The following is a 13,520-nucleotide window of genomic DNA, read 5'->3' on the forward strand; positions in this document are numbered from 1 at the left end:
ATATGCATCAGATTTTCTTCTTGGTTTGATAAGGAAGAGCAGTCCATTTGGAATACCTCTAAGAAAACATCTTCTTGAATGCCCTCTCACCAGTGCTTCCTACTACCAGAGCTCATTGTGGCTCTTTAGCCTGGATATCAGCTGTGTTTTCACCATGAAGCTGCTTAATATCTCTGCTTTCAGAAATATCTTCTGAGAAGGACATAAAGATCCTCCCATTTTCTCCACTCACTCAGCATAAATTATACAGATTAAAAGATCTATAATGTATAGGATGCTCGTATACTGCCATGGTGTTCAATAGGATCTTCTACTCGTGAGGTGGAAGCTTTTCCAAACTCACTTGCTGCCTTTGCTTCTCTACCGTGTAACTTTAGATTGATGCCGGTATAAGGGGCTGAAATGGGGGTGAGGATTTCAACCACATATAACCTACACAGAGAGGAGGTAAGTTGATTTATTTACCAATTCTGTGCTACAGAATTCCTTTGTCTGACAAGGTATTTGCACAGACCATGAATGTATATATCCTTGCGAGTAGCTACAGCAGGATTTTCCATAGAAACCCTCTAAATACTAAAAGTGGTAATTATAATAGGATTCTCTATCCTTCCCTTTCTTCTTAGGAATCCACTTGTTAGCATACAACAGTTACACAGACACACAATCAGTCGATTCAAATTCCTTTTTACTGAATAACACTCCAAAGATAAACCGTTACAACACAGCAGTTATAATGCACCCTAGCTAGACTTACACCACTAAATGGAGATTTGTTATTTTCCCTTCCAATGAAGACTATAACACAGGGCCTAAATCCTAATATAGATATCATTAAACCTCACAAAATAAATTCAGGGATTAGGGATTCTGACAGTGGGAGATCTTTTGCTTTCATGTAGGTTCAACCTAGGTATTATATTCACAATTAGAGAAAAGATTTAGTTGTAGCACAGAACCAGTTGTTTCAGCTTCCATGATATTTGAGCACACACACAACTTCTCATAAGAAAAACTGATGATTACTGTAGCTGTCAGGCTCACACGGTGTTTTTGATTCAGCAACATTATACAGCTCACAAAGACATTTGGCCTGCAGTCTGAATCCTTCTCTGTGGTGTTTTTCCAGTCTCAATCCCATTGACTTGTGTAAAATCACATGAAACTAGGGTAACCAGATAGCAAATGCATAACATTGGGACAGGAGTTGGGGGGTAATAGGCACATAATTAAGAAAAAGCCCCGAATATCAGGACTGTCCCTATAAAGTTGGGACATCTGGTCACCCTACAGGAAACTGTATTGGGATCGAACCCACAGATTCAGCCTGGATTACCCCTAGCAGCACTATCTTCTCCCTGCAGAGCTGGGAGGTTTATGACTGGTGCTCAAAATGGCTGCTGATTTTATACCCCTGATATAACTCACTACTGGCTGGTCATGAGCTTCCAGCTTCTAACCAAGAGTGTAGATGTGCACATGCAGGAATGTGTGCCCTTAATGAAGCCTTCCACACAGCAGCTTCAAAACAGCTACTGAGCACGGTTAACAACTTCCTCCATTTCCTTTAGCATGCTGAAATAGCAACTACTTGTGCGCAGTCACTCAAGCCTCTATACTGCCACCTTGCCTGGGAATATTTCCATATTAATTTAGAGCAAATAGAAACAGCAGTTGTGATTGCAGCAATACGGATTTTGGCTGAACACCAGGGGTGGGAGTGGAAGAAAAAAAGAAAAGAGGGCTACACATAGTTTTAATTCAGCCTCTCTTTGCTTAACTCTTCTGTTCATTCAGATCTCCTCAGTTAATATACACTTCCCTATTGTGAATATTATCTTGTGAATTTCAGCAAGAATGGTGTGTGTTGCATTTAATCAGAGACTGTATTCCAAATTTGTAGTTTCAGTTGGCTTCCTATAAAATAACATGCTTCCCAGCTGATGTTTTAATTATGGAAGGGTGTTAGAGTTTTAATATAAGGGTAATTTTCTACCACTCCCTACGATAGGTCAGGTTGTTGCTGTGATGCCTACCCTTTTAGTTCCATATTAATGAAGTTATATTTGCAGTTGCCAAACTTGCACTTGTTCCAGTTGTCGTTTCAAAAGTGCTGACTTGGAAAATATATTTGCAATTGTTGATAGCTTCCAAGTCAGCACACTTGAAATTCCAAAATTCACAGATCCTTTTCTTTAAAGTTTCTTTTCCTTTGTTATCCTGTTTCAATTCCTGTTGCTCCAAATATCTACCATAATAGACCGATTCACTTAAAAAATAGATTTTTATACTAACAATTTTGGCTCTTTCCACCTGAAATTGAATATTAAAGTAATTTATTTTCTCTCTCACATTAAATCACAGCAAAAAGAGAACACAGCACTTATGAGTGTTCTGGAGATAGCATGTTCTAAGAAGGTTTGAGTAATAATGTTTTAAGATCAGTTCTGAAACTTGGAAATGCTAAAAGGAATATTGTAGAATAATAAATTAAAAAGTGTATTTTGTGGCAAAAATGTAATATTTTTCTGTGATCTGTTCAATCTAAGAAATGGGGTTTCTTTTCTTGAGTCTTACTTGTGGTTTATCATTGCAGGGAAAATTGACTAATCCAAACAGGGCAATTAATGAGTTGGTTTTTCTTTCTCTACAGTGATAAGGCAAGAGATTCTGTAAATCTAATACCAACATGGCCACGTCTGATGGGGTTTACTACTCACTGCTGGGGTACCTCCTTGTGACTGTCTGGAGAATAGCTCTCCCCAGTCTCACCCCCCTTTCTGTCTCTCATTCGTGCTGTGACCCCTCTCACACTCCAGTAGTTACAGTGCTTCTTCGTGGAGGAGGATGCACCATCTTCACAGCATGGCCCTCTGGCCACAAAACTAGTTTTCCTTTTCTGGGGTATCAAAGTCTTACTGAACTTGCTGTCCAGGTATCCTTTCCCATAGTCCTTCAACTCAAAGCTATGCCACTTCCCCAGTGGCTGGTAAGAAAACCTGGGCCTGCCCATAATCCGGTTTGCAGCTCAGGGATCCTCAAATCAGTAGCCAAGGTCTGCACCATCCTGAACTGTGCTGCTGTTTCTCTGAACATTTTCCTACTCCATCCTCATCAGTCTTCTGCTCCACCAGCTTTTTACAGAGTCACAGAACCACCAAGTTTTAAGAGGCTGCAAGAGTTTTCTAGTTTAACCCCAAACCCTAGGTAAACTCTTCCTTCAGGGACGTGGTCCCAGGACTCCTGCTCTCCTTCTAGGTCTCCTCCTTTCCCTCTGTAAGCCCAGAATGTGACTGCAGCCTTTTACACTGCAGCTTCCTTCTGCCCACACTTCCTGGCCTTATACCAATGACACCTGCTCCTGTCCAGCTGCACTCAATCCTTAAACAGCACTTGTCAAACCAGTCTCCCTCAGGTGTGACTTATATGGTTACTTAACCCCCTATGAGCCACTTTCACCCTTTTTGGGCTAGTGAGGGTGAACACCCCACCACTACAATACAGGGCGTCAAGATGAGTTCAACGTTATGCTGCTATTCGTACAAGGAATTTTCCATTCCAATCTTCAATGTTTCTCTGTCTGAGGGAGAAATTCAAGAGTTTTCACTCTAATTCTGAAATCTCTCTTATCTACTGCTTTCAGTCTTTGTTATTGGTGACCTTGGTCATAACTCTTGGTGACCAAATTTTTCCAAAAATTAGACGTTTTAATAAAAAGCAGCCAAGCCAGTTTGTGCGAAAAGAGCATATCTCAGAAAAATGGTGAATACTCACACATTGTAGTTCATCATGTCATTTTTATTGGTAAAAGACTTAAACAAAAATGCAATCAAATTATTAAAGTGCTTGATTCATAAATCCTTAAGCCATTCCAGTTTACACCAACTCAAGATCTGGGCTCCATAACTCTTCTTTTAAAGAGATCTAAGACAAGAGTCCCAGTAGGAGTATGTTTGTGTCTTGCTCTATTTGGCATTGGGTACTGTGGGTACTCATGCTGTTTTGTTATGGATTGTGTTTCTACTCATCTGTTTTTTTCACTCAAAGAAGACTTGTGTTTTTAGAACCTAATTTTAATGTATTGATTTTGATGCATTTGGTTCATTACAAGAGAAAGTAGGTTTTTTTTTCCCCTTTGAGTTCATATACATTTGTAATTTTTGTGAACTTCACCACTCTATTTGCCTTGAAAATATCTTGTATCGGGGAGTCCATAAGTTCAAATACACTGAATATTACCTTTCTTTGCTTTTTACTGTCTTAGATGTTAATATCAGTTTTCACCATGTTCTTAAAAGGCCTGATCCAAAGTGCACTTAAGTCAAGCCCATTGGCTTCAGTCAGTATCGGATAAGATCCTCACAGAACAAGTGGAACACTGGATTCCTAGGAAGTAGACATGATTGGAAAATGTGCTTTTTCTGTGTAAATTTGCAATAAAAAATGAAAAAAATTCATTGAAATTTTCCATGGAAACTTCAGCTGTTTGGAAAAAAATTGCTTTAGACATGTTGCAACAGTATCTCATGGAAGCTGTAATTTAAGTTCCACATGCTCCCATTTGCCTCTATAGGCCAAAACTGCTGGTTGGACTACATCCTTCCTTGCTCCATTTCAAAATTGAAATTCTTCAGATTTCAGCCAAAATATAATAATTTTTGTTTTGGATGTGGGTTTTTCTCTGAAAACTCAAACATTTCCATAGTGGGAGGGAGAAATCATGACCATCTCTACATTATAAGCCTCTATTAACAGTGAGACTAATTAACCCTTGGAACAATTTACCATGGATTTTCTATCATGGAAAATTTTTATTTTGGGCAAGGTCTCTGGCCTGTGTTATGCAGGAGGTCAGACTAGATGATCACAATGGTCCCTTCTGGCCTTGGAATCTATGAATCTCTTAAATTTCCTCTGATACAGCTCATTTCTATAATAACAGCTAATACCACTCTGTGCTTCAGACTGACAAGTCATAGTTATTTTTGTGGTACCCATTGCTTCCATTCTCTCATTTTCTACAGAGAACATCAACAGACTAAATGGCTCCAGGGAACTGTACCATGGTGACTAGCTTCATACTCCGGGGAATAACAGACAGTCCAAAGCTGCAAATCATCCTCTTCACGGTCTTCTTCTTCCTCTATTTCTGTGTCTTGGTAGCGAATCTCGGGATGATCGTGCTGATTAAAGTTGAGTCCCAACTTCACACTTCCATGTACTTTTTCCTCAGCAACTTGTCCCTCTTGGATGTTGGCTACAGCTCTGTGATCGCCCCCAAGGCAATGGTCATCTTCTTAGCGAAGAGTAAAGACATTTCTTTCACTGGCTGTGTGGTTCAATTTTTTCTTTTCTCCTTCTGTGCCAACAATGAGCTTTGCCTCCTGGCTGTGATGGCATATGATCGCTTTGTGGCTATCTGCAATCCATTGCTTTATAATGTCATCATGTCCAAGAGAGTCTGTTTCCAGCTGGTGGCTGGCTCTTACCTCTGTGCCTGTGTCAATGCAGTTGTGCACACGTGTACTTTGTTCAGTCTGTCCTTCTGCCACTCCAATGTCATTGATCATTTCTTCTGCGACATTCGCCCACTCCAAAAAATCTCATGCTCTGACATTCGCCTCAATAAGCTAGTGCATTTCATCTTTGCAGCCATAGAAACAATAGTCACCATTCTGATCATCCTCATCTCCTACATTTATATCATCTTTGCCATCCTGAGAATCCGCTCCACTGAGGGCAGGTGCAAAGCCTTTTCCACCTGTGCCTCCCATTTGAGTATCGTTTCCATATTATATGGGAATCTGATCTTTATATATTTACGACCCTCGTCTGGTAACTCAGCAGACTGGGACAAAGTGGTGTCTGTGTTCTATACCCTGGTGATACCCATGATGAACCCCTTGATCTACAGCCTGAGGAACAAAGAGGTAAAGGATGCCTGGAGGAGGACAATATACCAGAAAATTATTCCTCGCTGTTAGTAAGTATGGGAACTGTTTTGACTGATCAATATTGGCATACAAACATGAGCTAATTCTGACTCATTATATCAATGGGCAGAAATTTCCTTCATCATGTGATTTACAGAAAAAAACAATAAAGAAATGGGACTTGAGCCAGATAACGCAGAAAGGCACAATTTCACTTGAAAAACAACGTCCAATAACAATGTTACAGCTTTTCCTTTATGCGTTGTTATGTGATATCTGCAAAAAAGGCATCTTCCCATGTTTGTTTCACTACTTTTTAAACTATATTGATTAATTCAGCAGATGATATAAAGAAGAGATACTTGGACTGCAATTATTTTGGTTTGCCACTCCTATTATCTCAGTTCCCAGAGCCCCCACCAAAAATCACTATACAAATTAAACAAAATGAGGTGTACATGTGGAGATTTATTTAGAGATAGATCTCTATCAAGCTCCAATGTCTGTTCAATTTGGAAGCTGGCTGGATCCCCAGTTTCCTGGGCTTCCTTGATGGTCTCTGGCCATCTCATCTCAAGTGATGAGCTTCCTGGCAGGGGAATTCTCCAGTCTACCCACTGGGTGGGAAGGCTTCCCACTTCCCTGGGCAAGCTAGCTCCCCAGGCTGTCTGGCTGCCTGCACAGTTAACTCTCCAACTGCCCAGTTTCCCAAGAAGCAAGCTTCCCTGCTGCCTGCACTGCTTGGCTTTCCAGCTGACAATCTGCCTAGTTCTTCAGGCTTCCTGACTGTCCGCCACCTGGGCTGCTTGTGGGAAAGGGCAACCCCACAGCCAATCAAAATGCTTCTGCCATTCAGCAGCTGGAATGTTTCAGTGTTTCTGGATTTTAGTCCTGCAAACCAGTTCCTCAGGTTTGACTTTTTGTCCTGATTGAGGAAGGAACACTTCCCAAAACCACTTTTTTTTTTCATGGGATGGAAATTCTATTTTTGGGCCACCTCTCATTCATAATAAATGAACCTTTTCACCTGCAGTCATAGCAGACACTTCTGGGCAGTCCCCAGACTTACAAGCTGTACGCCTGAATGCATATTCAATACTTGTATTTACCTTAGTATGTCTGTGCTACTGAGGTTCAAAACCTCTGAGGAGAACTCAGAGTAAGACCTGAGTCTGGTCCCATTGAAAGCAACAGCAAAACTTTCATTGACTTAAACAGGGAGAAGATGAGACCCTGATAATAAGGATGTCTCTGATAATAAGGATAAGGTGCTTTGGGAGGTATTACAATGTTAGTATTTCAGTAATTTGTCATTATGACACCTGTGGATCAGAAGGGTTGGGAACATCAAGTGGTCAGTATAGACTTAATATATTCAGGGGAACTGTACCTTTATTCCCTCTCCGTGACCCCTCAAGGACACCCATTTAAGTCTAATTGTCTTTTTGGGGAAAAGAGAAGAGCTTAGATGAGATGGGCTGGAGCTGTTTTTGTTGCTGCTGTTGTTGAAGTCTGTTTCATCTCAGATGATGTTTGGGACTCAGACGGAGCTGGTAGAGGCGGTGATGTCAACTGGATCCCTCTCAAAGGTGGCAAGAAGCTAAATAGAGGTTGTATGCCCAATGAGGGAGATCAGCATATCAAGTTGCTGCACGTGTTACGTGCAGGCAGAGGCATCGGGGTACCAGACGTCGGGCTACTTTGTGGACCTGATTTTCCTCTCACTTACACCAGTGGAAATCAGGCTTTTCCAGTTTTCTGATATTTTACCAAAATCAATAAGGTTCTGACTGCTGATGCTTAGAGCATTCCCAGAAATTTTGGAATTGGTCAGTTGCGGCATTAAAAAACTATTGGGTTACCGACAGCCAGCCAGAGAAAAACCACAGAGCTGACCCAGGTCTGCCAACTCGGTGCACCATGCCAAAGTGGTGTCTCTATTTTATACTCATGTGACCCCCGTGCTGGGATTTCTGATCTACAGCCTGAGGAATGAGAAGGTAAAAGATGCCTTGAGAAGGACGCTAATTCCTCTGTGAATTTAACTGCTGGGATGATTTTGACAATCTAATAATAAAGTGAGGTGAGGCAGGAGTGAGATTTTGCTGTCATAATCCCACTTTATACCAATCACTGGGCTTTGCATGGGAAAAAGAAACCCTAAATGTAGTTTGTGGCATTTAATAAAGAAACTGGTACAAAATTCTGCATTATCAGTTGTCTGTCAGTCCTGTAATTGTACCAATGATCTTCTTTATTTAGCTTTCTTTGACTTTGTGACTACTGGCAAGATTCATCCGTGATATAATTTTGATGATTTGAGCTGTATGAAATTGGGCTAGATCGGGGTGAATTTGGCCTGATCAGTTTACAAACTACTAGCTGACTACAGTCTGATTAATATTAATATCTATAGAAAACTCATTCACCCTCTGTGACTTTTGAATGTTAATACTTGCTATACTCTCCTCAGCACACGGAAGCTTTTGTCTGACTCATCAATCACTTATTCATTAGAACGAAGCTTGCTGGACTCTTAGTAAAACTGCTTATGATTTTTCAATATATGGGTGAAACGGAATGAAGCAATTCATCATAACATAAAAGACTATAGAATTGGTAGACAGGTTTTAATATCTTGTTCAACATTGTGGCAACACTACACTGGCACTGTGTGTGCAGGCTAAGGTAATTTATTTGCATTGATATTTTTCCTTTGACATTCTAATATTAACACATGATTGAAAACCAGCTAGTGGAACAGACAACTAAATAAACCAAGGAAAAATTTTCAAAGGCGCAAAGAGCAGTTAGACTGCCAGTTGCAACAGGTGTTCACTGGCAACAGGTTATATTTTGAAAATGTGACTTCTCACTCCTGTTTGAACTGAAAACAAATGTCAAAATATCAGAATTTCCCATGGAATGCAGATTTCATTCCCAAAGGGCTGTAATTAATGAAATATGTAGGTCTAGATTCACCAAGGGACTTTGACATTGATCCATGTCTTAATGACATTGTTATAAACAATTTCATGTTGGTCTAAGAATAGCGTAATGAAGAAATCTTGTACTTTCATCTCTGAAATTATGAGACAATTATTGTGACTTTATTTGATCTAGATGGTCAGAATGTATTTCCAGAATAACTTATTCATCAGAATGTTTACCTCAGTTATCTAATATTATTTTATATTATTCAGCTGTCATGAATTAAAAATCCAAATATTTTGACCAAAAACCTGGAAATGTTAGCACAGTACATTGCTGGAGTTGAAGGTTTGGTGCCTCATGCTCCTTGTCTTTGCTATATGCTGGCTTCCTCGACTGAATTACATTTCCCATGAAGCACCAGTCTCATCTCATTGTAAGAGCAGGCTCTAGCCAGATGGGAGTACATGCCTATGGTGCATCACTGGAGAGGGAATCCATCAGCCCATAACAGTGAATGGTTACACAAGGCAACCCAGATAGAAATTTCATGGGCACAACCTTTTCTTAATGAACAATCATCCATAATACATACATAGAAATGGTGGTCCAAGTTCATTACAGCACTTATGTTTGTGCTTACATCCATCCCTTAGCAAACTGACATAATGCACGTCTATCAATAAATCCGTGGTACATACAATGACTGGGCTGATAATAGGCCATTAAGGCACAACCCTATATTGGTGGAAGTTCTGCATTAGCCAAGCAACAACTTGTGCGTCCTGGGCTGCTGAGGAGCAGGCTACGCTAGTGGGCTATGCTTTGCAATAGTGCAGCGTGTTTTCCCCAATAGAGGGTGTTGTGTGTGCAGGGTGTGGAATTATGGAAGTGCCTCTTCTTGCTCACGTTGTGGGCGCTAGTGCTGCTTAGCTTCTGCGCAAAGGCCCTAACATCTGTCACAGAGGCTTCGTTCTCACTCTCCATCCTCTCTCCAAATGAAAGAAATGTGTCACGGAGTTTGTGCCCACACCTTCAATCCCAGTGCTTCCCCTCGACTTCCAAAGAGCAGCAATGTATCAACAAACATACAGAGGACGTGAAAGGGAGACACAATTTACAGTGAAAAGATAGGAGAATTTAGTGTGGGCAGTAGTTCACTAATTTTAAGTTTCCAAGCTGGAGTTGTGCAAAGATGGACAGTTTCCTGGAATCCACAAACTCCTGGTTTCAAACTTGGCACTCAGTTACATGCATTTTAGAGTGTCCCATGGTTGGTTTTATTAATCCACCACTCCTTCAGTTATTTAACACTAGCTTGTCTCACATTAAGCATACTTCAGCCATGCTCTGTTTGTTTGTTGTAACATTCTTCCTCCCCCTTCCTTACAGTCCCTTCATCTGAATAGCTTTAACCTAAAACTTCTTATTCCCTGTTCTCTCTCCCTCACCTTCTTTCCTTCCCTTTCTTTCCATTTAGTTTATTGCCTCATAAGTAAACACCCGCGCACACACGCACAAATGGAACTAATACAACATTCACAGTCAGAACATTGTTCACTCTGTTTGTGTGTTCTGTGCACATGTACCTAGCACAATGGAGTCCGTTCTTGGTTGGCACACTAGATTCAGACTTAAATCACATTGTACGCTTTACCTAAATCCTCAAGGTGGAGCTGCAGAGTTTCGGAGCAGAAAGGAGGTCTTGTCCAGCAGTGCAAAAGCGAAAACACTTAACTCCATTTTATTTTTGCCGATTGACTCAGAAAAAGCCCCGTTGAGACCAAACCTCTATAAACGATTTATCATAGGCCACCAAACAGCCATGAGATATTTATTTCATTTGGGTGTCAATGATACAAGAAGGGTTGTTAGTGACGAGATAGAAGGTTCTACAGAGTCAGTAGCCTAGCAGTGTACTGGTGGGTGTTGTTCATCAAGGCACATCCTTTATTCTAGGTACAAGGTGCTCACCTGAAGGAAATAGCATTGGTAAATCAGGAGGCTGTATCATTGTTCTAGTTTGTGTGATGGCCCCTGTGCTATGTGGGTTGCTGGCATTTAAAGGAGACTTTGATATCTGTGACTATTAGAAGTCCCAAAGACTTTTCTTACAGTGGTAGGGGTATTAGCCCCAGTATGTTAAATAAATCTCTATATAAATCATTTAATCTAGCTCCCTCATTTTTACTCAGCTATTTTTCTTTATCCTACCTCCTAAATTCTGCTGGACAGTGTCATTAGCGGTGCAGCCAACCTTCGTGATTATATTTACACAATATTTGGTTGTTATCTTAAAGCCTCAACTCCTGGAGTCATGTGAAGATGTAAGACTCTCAACTTTCATTTTAAAAAAAAGGTTTCTAGTCCTCATGGTTTGAAGAAACCAGAGTGTACCCTAAATGCTGAGGGGGGGGGGGAAACAAGAAGGGAAATAAAAAAACAGAATATTTATTCTTCATATAAAATCTCAATGTTTTTCTTCCCTTCTCCTCCCCCCACAATTAATACTATGATTCTGGGGGCTTGACTCATGATTTGTGAATGTTTGGGGAGGGCAACAGTACATTAGCGCAGAACAGCCTTTATGTCCTCAACACAGAGGCAGGTTAGATACAGTTGTAATGAAAATAATACATGTATATAACTGCTGCAAAATCCTCTGTGATCCTTACAAAGATAAAATATGCAAACAAAATATGTGGGAACTCTCAGTAACAAAATGGACAGTAGATAAAGGATAAATCAGTGTAATCAGTGGATTAATTTTCTTATCATATGGCATTTTGCAGGACTGCTTCAAATTATTCCAAAGATCAGATAGTCAGTGGGAATAAAGCGCTTACGTAAAGTTAAGTACATGCTTAAAGACTTAACTGGATAGAGATTGATGCAAGCACTTACTTACGTGCTTTAATGAACTGGGACCTCTACCTGTATAAGATATATTCTGGATGCTTACTATGGGGTGTGGTGCTGGAACCAGTAAGATCTCTCAACAGAGGAGAAAGGTTTTAAGTGGGATCTTTCCTTGGTTAGAGCCAGATTTTCCAAAGTGTTCAGTAACTACCACTGGAAGCAGATTTTCAGTACTGCTCAGTTCCCAGTTAGGACCCTGATTAACGAACCAGATCTGCAAAAGTGCTCATCACCCAGCAGCTGCCATTGAGATCAGTGATTCTGGACTCTGAATTTAAGTCCCTGGCTAATAGTTGAGCTCGCTGGAAATATCTGACCATTTGCTGAGATGCTGAACTGGTAGTTGGTGGGTGCAGGCAGAGCTCTTTGAAAAACCTGGCCTTTAGCTCCTTTTGATGCAAGACAAACACATTTGGTTATTCACGGAAATCAAGATAATGACACAGAGAACTCACTCCTCCATCTTGCTACCATTTATTGGATTCAAATAAAATCTCTCTATTTACATTCACTAAGCAAAAACCTTCCTGTCTATCATCCTCCTAAAAGCATCTTTCACATCCTTGTTCCTAAGGCTGTAGATCAAGGGGTTAAGCATGGGGTTCACCAGGGTATAAAAGACAGAAATGATTTTGTCCTGGTCCATGGAGTACTTTGAATTGGGCCGTAAATACATGAAAGAGCCCGTTCCATAGAAGATGGTGACGGCCATCAGGTGAGAGGCGCAGGTAGAGAAAGCTTTGCGCCTGCCCTCCATGGAGTTGATCTTTAGAATAGCAACCACAATGTACACATAGGAGACGAGGATGGTCAGGATAGTCGATGTTACAATTACAGTAGAAAAGGTGAAATGAACAATGTCTATGATGCGAGTGTCAGAGCAGGACAGGGTCAGGATGGGGGGCACGTCGCAGAAGAAATGATTGATGATGTTTGATCCACAGAAGGACAAACGGAATATAATTATAGTCTGAACTGTTGCATTTATCCAGCACATGAGGTATGAACCCAGCACCAGCAGCACGCAGAACCGCTTGGACATGATGACAGTGTAGAGCAATGGGCTGCAGATGGCCGTGAAGCTGTCATATGCCAGGACACCCAACAGGCAGCACTCACAGGACACAGCGATGCAGAAGAAGAAGAACTGGACAGCACACCCAGTGAATGAAATGGCTTTGCTCTCGACTACAAAGGTCATCAGCGTCCTGGGAGCAATGACAGTGGAGTAACCGACATCTAACAGGGCCAGGTTACTGAGGAAAAAGTACATGGGGGTGTGAAGACGGGAGTCAATCCTGATTAAGGTGACCATCCCGAGATTCCCCACCAGGATCAGCAGATAGATCAACAGAAGTACCACAAAGAGCATGACCTTCAGCTTCGGGTTGTCTGTGAATCCCAACAAGATGAACTCGGTCACAGTGGTGTGATTCCCCTTCGCCATTTATCCCAGATGTGCTGTCCCCCATAGGTGAGAGCGTGAGCATTACATGGAAAGAAGAGACAAATAAAGGATGAGTGTCAATACTTTGGAGTAATTATGACTGTCCCCTTCAACAAAGTATAAACTTGAGGAAATGGATATGTTTCAGGATTCCATAACCTTCCCAAACACCATGTGGTTCTCTGGCCAGATCAAACAGAAGCTTAAAACTCATTATGGGTTTCAAACTAACAGCAATGGGTCTTTTAGCTGAGACAGCAGAGGTTTATGCTCTTATAGACAGAAGTCCT

The 13,520-nt window shown here is 41.0% G+C and overlaps 2 protein-coding genes across 2 annotated transcripts; one reads left to right on the plus strand and one right to left on the minus strand.

Moving 5' to 3' along the window:
• Positions 1-5,042: 5,042 nt before the first annotated feature.
• On the plus strand, positions 5,043-5,984 carry LOC137154868 (olfactory receptor 5G9-like). Its single transcript, XM_067550714.1, has one exon. The coding sequence runs from the start codon at positions 5,043-5,045 to the stop codon at positions 5,982-5,984; it is 942 nt and encodes a 313-aa protein (XP_067406815.1).
• Positions 5,985-12,294: 6,310 nt separating this feature from the next.
• On the minus strand, positions 12,295-13,236 carry LOC137154869 (olfactory receptor 5AR1-like). Its single transcript, XM_067550715.1, has one exon. The coding sequence runs from the start codon at positions 13,228-13,230 to the stop codon at positions 12,295-12,297; it is 936 nt and encodes a 311-aa protein (XP_067406816.1). The 5' UTR covers positions 13,231-13,236.
• Between the last annotated feature and the right edge of the window lie 284 nt (positions 13,237-13,520).

This window comes from Emydura macquarii, unplaced genomic scaffold, assembly GCF_026122565.2.
Source record: "Emydura macquarii macquarii isolate MOO-44397 ecotype Brisbane River unplaced genomic scaffold, CSIRO-AGI_Emac_v2 contig_1305, whole genome shotgun sequence".
NCBI lineage: Eukaryota > Metazoa > Chordata > Testudines > Chelidae > Emydura > Emydura macquarii.